Source organism: Vombatus ursinus, unplaced genomic scaffold (assembly GCF_900497805.2).
Source record: "Vombatus ursinus unplaced genomic scaffold, bare-nosed wombat genome assembly UNPS02014798.1, whole genome shotgun sequence".
NCBI classification, from domain to species: Eukaryota; Metazoa; Chordata; class Mammalia; order Diprotodontia; family Vombatidae; genus Vombatus; species Vombatus ursinus.
In genome coordinates this window covers 82,658,210-82,665,889 of record NW_020954576.1, presented here as the reverse complement: position 1 = coordinate 82,665,889, position 7,680 = coordinate 82,658,210, and the positions used below count along the sequence as shown (strand labels likewise).

General features: G+C 44.2%; 1 protein-coding gene across 1 annotated transcript; it reads left to right on the top strand.

Annotated features, from left to right (window-relative positions):
* The first annotated feature begins 4,274 nt into the window (after window positions 1-4,274).
* LOC114049658 (coiled-coil domain-containing protein 185-like) lies at window positions 4,275-6,119 on the top strand. Its single transcript, XM_027870960.1, has one exon. It carries the CDS (start codon window positions 4,275-4,277, stop codon window positions 6,117-6,119), a length of 1,845 nt encoding a protein of 614 aa, XP_027726761.1.
* Window positions 6,120-7,680: the final 1,561 nt, after the last annotated feature.

Sequence of the window (7,680 nt, the reverse complement as noted above, 5' to 3'; positions counted from 1 at the left end):
GTCTAAATACTACCTAAATACTACAGTTAAACCATTCTGTTACAAATTTAGTTTGATTTCCCCTAGCCTCCAAGAATGGATTACCACCACATCAAGGGATTATCTCTAACAATACTACAAGTGACTGCAAATAGGAGTTTGGGGTGGAAACCTCTTCTCCTTTTCCAATAGAGACATGTTAACTACTGCAAATGAGATTCTATCTCCTGCTGAGAGATGGAACTCTCCTGATGGCAGTGGTTGCTATAGCTATGGCTACAGTGTCACTTGTGTTATAACTCCAGATTTGCATTTTGATCATAACTTTCTAGATAATTTACTTCCACCATTAAAACCTATTCACAGTCAGCTCAGAGGTGTAATTTTTAAAAACTAATCCTATATAGTCCGGTTGTGTGTATTTGTTAATGACTTTGCTTTCTTCTTCAAAAACTCCTCTGGAGAACAGGACCAAGCTAATTCTGACTACACCACAGAGAAGAATCCACTGCCTCAGTAATTCCATCTTACATTCGTACAGCAATTGCAGTTTCAAAATGCTTTACACATGCACAGTCCCATTTGATCCTCACAACAAGCCCAGGAGTTAAATGCCACAGGTGTTACTTATTGTCCCCATTTTCAGAGGAAGAAATTGAGGCTGGAAAAAGGATAAATGACTTGTCTAAGAGTCACCAAGGTAAAAAGCATCTGAGGCAAGTTAGAACCTGGATCTTTCCGACACCAGATTCAACACACAAGTGGATATTGTCCACAACATCACACTGCTTCTGGTCTATAGTCTGGTCTGAGCCTGGCTAAAGCTCCTCTCTAGGACTCTGTCCTTTGGCTAAACAATGCTACTTCAAACCACTCTCATTTTCTTAAGTAAGCAGTTAGCAGGCATTTTTGTAAGCATGTTTGTCTGGGGTGGGGTGCATATTGAAATTTCAAACTGTTATGTAGCTGGTTTAGAAGGGAAAGTAATTTCCAGTTTGAAGAAGAACAGAAAAAAATTCACATTCATAAGACAATCTCCTTCTCCCTCTAAGAAAAGAACTTTTAATTTTCTTTTTTTTGTGGCTCATGGACCCCTTTGGAAGTTTAGTGAAGCCTATGAATTGCTCTTTAGAATAATGACTTTTTAAAAAAATCCATAATTAATCATAATAACAATAGCTAACATTTATACAGCATCTACTATGTGCCAGAAACTGTGCTAAGTGCTTTACAAATATTATCTCATTTGATCATTAATTGAAGAAAATGCTACATTTCTTTAGTGAAAATTAAGATGTAATTTTTTTCCATATGAGTTCAAAGATCCGGACACCTCCAATCCATGCTCAAGGAAACTCCAGGTTAACAACCACTGCCCTGAGATAAGGAATTAGTTTTCTTCCCATTGGTGAAATGTTTGACCAAGTAGGGGCAGAGAACTTGGCCATGAAAAATACTGGCCTGTATGCTTTCCTTTAATTCTTCCTGTCAGACTTGGGTTCTATATTTCATGAGCAAGCAGGGAAAACACCTAAATACCCAAAGTTGGCAGTAGCCTATGAAGAATGTTTCAGTCCAATAAATGGCAGGCCCTGAAAAGGCAAAGAGGAAAATCTGGAAGGAGAAGAATCAATAATGCACGTGTCCTCTGTCCTTGCTCTCCTCATCTAGGGACTGGGGACTCAGGTCTTCCTTCTTTGGGAATCCATCTTGGAAACTGGTTTGCTTTCTTGATTGTTTGGTACAGCTCATTCAGGCTGAATTCTCAAATCACATTTTCCAAGAGACACTTTGCTTTTGTGTTTAATCTGTGGTTGTAGTATCACCTCCCTGCCACTCTAGAACAGCAACAAGGTGTATGAACTAACCGCACTTCTGATACCAATTTGTATCTCTAGATTTTTAGGTTCCTTTCATGAAATGGACAGAAGAATTGATCAAAATCTACCCATTGCAATTCCTACACTTGGCAGCGAATTCCCCTCTAGAGGTAGTATGCCATATTGGATAGAGAGCTAGCCTCAAATCAAGAAGATTTGGTTTCAAGTCCTATCGCTGACACAAACTGGCTGTGTACTCCAGATCATTTACCCAGTCAACAACAGTCTAAGCAACTTCCTTCCTTCCTTCTTTCCTTCCTTCCTTCCTTCCTTCCTTCCTTCCTTCCTTCCTTCCTTCCTTCCTTCCTTCCTTCCTTCCTTCCTTCATTCCTTTCTTCCTTCCTTCCTTCTTAATAATATTTTGGGGTTTTCCCCCAAATTACATGTAAAAACAATTTTTAACATTCTTTTTTTTTAAGTTTTGAGTTCCAAATTTTCTCTCCCCACCTCCCTGAGATGGTAAGCAATTTGATATGTTATTCATGTATAATCATGTAAAGCATTTCCATATTAGTCATTTTGTGGAAGAAAACTTGAACAAAAAAAAGAAAGAAAGTGAAAAATACTCTGCTTTGGTCTGCATTCAGACTCCATCAATCCAGGCATCTTTCAAAGACTACATAAGTTGCAAAAAAAAGGTACTCACCTGCATTGTGAGATGAAGTTTCCTCTTCTGGGAGTTCTTTATGCCAGTGAAATCATAGGACCAATCCCTACTCTCTAATCCCTCCAGATGAAAGACTATAAAATGAATCAGTACTTATATTAAGGAAAGGAAAAGAAAATCCACACACAAAACATACACATCCAAATTTTATTGAGATTTATTGCTAGATATTCTTTATATCCAACACAGGAGCAGGAAAGGCCTTACCCAAGTAAGTAAGAAGCAAAACTGGGGTTCCAGCTCACGATTCTTCATCCCTCCCATTGCATCATGCTACCTAAATTTACTTGCTAATTCATGGGTTGACTGTGGGATTTAAACCCATGTCACCAGACCCTAAACTAGCACTATGTTCATGACATCAGGCTTCCCCAAGTCTTAGCTACCCTGTTCTCTTACTGAGATTATCTTCCATCCACCCCGTACATATCTTGCATTACATAATTATTTGTATGTTGTCTCCTATTCGAATATTAACTTCAACAGGGCAGGAGAAGTGTTTTTGGTTTCCTTTGTATCCTCAAAGCTTTCTTGGCACAGCTTCTGGGCACCAAAGTGCTTAAATGCTTTTTGATCAACTGTACTTGAAGACTTCAGGTGAAGAAGAGAAGTTAGGAAGTTTTTCTTAACTTCTGACTGGCTTACTTCAGTCATTATAACAAGGTGTTGCTTTTTACCTGTCAAATTACAAGCCTTAGGCTTAACTACCTACCTCTTGTATGCCCAGGGTTGTTTAATATAAATAATAAGTATAAATTTTTAATTAATAAATTAATGATAAATATTTTGACCACCTGGCTCTCCAAAAAGCAGCACTTAAATTTAATCTGCATTATAGACATTTCTCCATCACTTTTTTTTTTGACGAGGGTCACTTGTAAGTGTTATGTGTCTGAGGTCAAATTTGGACTCAGGTCCTCCTGAATCCAGAGCTAGAGCTCTGTCCACTGCGCCACCTACCTGCCCCACTCTATCGCTTTCTTAAGTGACAATAAAACTTTTGAGTTTAATCTGCATTCTCTCCATTTTTCTCCACTACGTTCTCAAGTCTAGACAATCAATCAATCAAAAAATTATTTGACTGTTGGCTCCTTGAGGGCAGGGACTGTCATATGCCTCCTTTTGCACCCCCAGCGCTTGGCACAGTGCCTGGCAAGCAGCAGGAGCTTAAACATTTACTAACGTTTTCTCCATCACTTTAAATCTAGACAATCAACCAAATAATTATTAGATTGTAAGCTGTTTGAGGGCAGGGACTGTTTTTTGCTTCCTTTTGCATCCCCAGAACTTAGCACAGTGCCAAGCAGGCGTTTAATAAACGTTTACTGAGTGAAGGATTGAACGATAAATCAAGCCCAGATTTGCGTGGCTTTTGTTCCCTCCGAACATGTAAGCCACGAAAGGTTGGGGCAGCCTGCAGGGAGGGCTCGGACCCGGCCGCGCGGGTGGCGCCCCTGGCTTCAGTGGGACATGCCGCGCGGCGGGGGGGCGCTTGAGTCCCGCGCTCAGTGGGGTCTTGCAGGGGCTGGGCGACAGGGCTGCTCCTGCGGGCGCGGGGAGCATTGTGAAGTGGTCGGGGCGTCACAGGCGGCGCCGGCCGCCCCGGGGGTCAAATACCTGGGCAAGGCGTGAGCGAGATTCATAAAGGACCTGCTGGACGGTCCGGAGGCTCCTCAGCGCCTCCGCCAGGATCCCCAGACAAGGCCGACGGATCAGCTCTGCAGAGGGCCGGGGGCGCCGCCCGGGGGATGGAGGGTACGGGCCGCTTCTCGCCCCTGCCGATGCCCTACCTGGAGGTCTACGACCACGAGCCGCTGGGCGGGGAGCCGGCGCCGCTGCTGCTCAAGGGCGAGGCCCCCATGCCAAGCAAGGACGCTGCCTCCCGGCTGGGCGCGCAGCAGGCACACCATTCCCCGACGCCGCAGCCGCAGCGGCGCCTCTTCTGCAGTTCACCGCGGGAGAGCCGAAGTCTGACCGACGTGAGCCGGACACCCAGGGACCGCGCCCGGAGGCAGCTGCCCCGCAGCCGCCGCCCAGACGACGACCGCGAGGCCGCCGCCAGGTCCCTGCCGCTCGGAAGGGGCGGTTACAACTTGGCCTGGCAGCAGCCCCCGCAGCAGCAGAGGCAGCCCCTCTCGGGAAAGAAGGACACTCCCGCGCCCACCCCCCGCGGAGATTACACCACCCCGCGCGGGACCCTGAATCTGGAGCGGGAGCCCAGTGGAGATCAGTGGGCTACGACTGTGCACAGGGGCATGGGTCATTGGGTCCCTTCGTCCACCTCCTTAGACAAGTCAGCCTTGCCCTCGAAAGAGCTCAGGGTCCGAGCCTCCTCCCAGGAACCGCGTGCCGAGGTCAAGAGCCAGCTGGCGGAACACGGCAGCCAGTACTGCCAGACCCTGGAGGCCACCAAGGAGCCTGAGTTGGAGTCCTTCCAAAACCTGAAGGACGCGCACTCTGAGTCCATGATCCCCGCCAGGGATAAGAAGATCGTCAACCTCATGCTGGAGCGGCTGAAGAAAGCCAGGAGGATCCAGGAACTGCAACACGAGGCTTCCGAGGCCTGGGAGGAGGTGAAGCGCTGCGACCAGAGGTTCCAGGTGATGATGGAGAAGGAGCGTCAGCTGCAGCTGTCCAAGAGCAAGGAGCAGTGGGAGCGTCAGAAAGAGGAGCGGCGGGCCCGCCTCAGCAAGGAACAGCAGGAGCGGCTGGAGACTTGGGAGAAGGAGATGGCCTTGAGAGAGAGCAAATGGAAACGACAGGTCCAGGAGCAGGAGAGCCAGCGCAGGGAGAAGTTGGAGAGGGCTCGGGTGCAAGCCGAGTACCGGAAGCACTGCCAGGAGCAGATGCTGAAAGAAAAGGAGGTGCTTCAGAAGGACCTCCGGGAGCAGAACATTCAGCAACTGCAGGAGAAGATGGTGCAGGCCTGCTACAAGAGGCAGCTCAAGAACTCGGAAGGCAGGAAGAAACTTCAAGAGAGCAACCTCGATTCCTCAGCCAGTCACCAGTTTCGGAAGGTCCTGCTAGACAGTCAGAACAAGGCTGAGGAAATCCTGAAGAGACTGTCCCTGGAGCAAAGATCCCAGAGGTCTCAGGAAATCCACCAGCGCCTGATTGAGGAGAAGCACAGAGAGCTGAAAGAAAAGGCCCAGAAAGAGGAAGAGCATCTTTTGTTGGCTAAGTGGAGAGCTGAAGAGACAGATGAGCAGAAAAAATTGCATAAGAAAATGTTAGTGGAGCTGGGGGACTTGAAGATCCAGCAGGCTAGAGATAATGTGCACAAAAATATCAAAGACAAGGCAGACAGGATCAGGGAGTTTAACTTTCTTCGGGAGAAAAACCACTACTTTCTAAAGCAGAAAGCGGAGGAAGAGGCCAAGTGCCACGTTGAAGGAATCAAAGAAGCTATCAAGAGGAAAGAGCAGAAGATGAACCAGATCTCCAGACAGAAAGACGCTTCTATTGAAGAATCCCGGAAGATTGCTCAGGCCTCGTGGCAGATGAGGGAGAAAGTGAAAGCCCTTCAGATTTCCTTTGACCAGATGGCCTGGGAAGCTCAGTTTAGTGCAAATCTGCATCGGGGGAGTCACTGAACCTATGGCATGAAAGATCTCACAATCTATATGTCAAAAAAGAAGAAGAGAGATGTGGAAATGTGACACATTCATTTTATAGTCTGTTTATAACCTGGCATTGCTATAAAGTGGTTTTTAACCTCTAACTGTGATCTCCTTTCTTAAATAGAACTTGCTATGTTAATTAACTTTTTAATTACTTTGGGGGGGATTTAACACCATATATTTTATATTATTTATAAATTTTATATATTATAGTATATATTTATATTATTATATTATATAATATATTTATTATTTTATAATATATTATTAGATATAATATATCTAATAATATAATATTATATATAAATATATTATATTATATTTATTATATTACATTATATTATATTATATTATATTTTATATTATTTAGGTTTTTAAACCTTATTTTGAGTAGAAAAACTCTGGTTCTTACAACTGCATCATGCTTCCCGGTTGTCCAGGCTTTCATTCCCTGCCTCTCATATTCATTCTCTGCCTTTCTATTTACTCCTTCCTTGCTGCCAACACAGCACACCTAGTTCTTCCCATTCTGAAAAAAAAAACAAAAAACTTTCACTTGATCTTGCCACTTCTTCAAATAACATCTTCCTTTCCTCCCTTTCACAGACAAATTTGTGAAAAGAGTCTCTTGTACTCAACCGTCTCCACTTCTTTACCTTTTATTCACTTCTCAATCCCTTCCTTGCAGTCTGGCTTCTGACCTATATTCACTCTATTGAAATTGATCCCTCCAGGCTCTCAGCTGATAAATCTGATGAGAAAACAGTCCTCATTTTCATAAAGATACAGCTTTGGCTTTGACACTGTGGACCTCCTCCACCCCCAAAACCCTTTTCTCCCTTGGCTCCCATCTTTCTTCTTTCTCTTTCTTGGTTTTCTTCCTACCAATCTGACCACAGTCTCCTTTGCTGTTTCAACATCCATCTCTACTTCCTCAAGGCTCTATCCTTGGACCTTTTAATTCCATGTTCAAGCACCCTTGGTAATCTCATCAGCTGCCATGGTAACAATCTCTATGCAAATAACTCCAAAATCCATATATCCAGCTCTAATCTCTCTACTGAACTACAGTACTGCATCATTTAGAGCAGGGGTTTGTAACCTTTTGTGATGACACAATTGGCATCAGTTGGCCATCTGGTGAAACCTTTAAATCTATTCTCAGACTAATGGTTTGTTGCCTACTTTCATAATGGAAGGAAATGCTAAATTTCAGATAGAGGTTAGTGAAAATGACAATGTAATTTTTCCGCATACAAATTCAGACTCCCTGAAATCTATCCATGAACCTCCATATTAAGAGAACTTTATTTAGTAACTCTTGTACATCTCTACCCTGATTGTATCTTATACATAACATGTCTGAAATAGAATTCCTAATTTCTCCTTCACTAAACTTATCTCTTCTCCACACTTCCCTGTCTTTGTCCAGGGCACAACTCTCTCCTTCTAGTCACACAAGTTTATAATTTCAGTCATCTTTCATTTCTCTCTCTCTCTCTCTCTCTCTCTCTCTCTCTCTCTCTCTCTCTCT

Coding starts and splice junctions, on each gene's coding strand:
- LOC114049658 (XM_027870960.1), top strand. CDS start 4,275: ATGGAGGGTACGGGCCGCTTCTCGCCCCTGCCGATGCCCTACCTGGAG.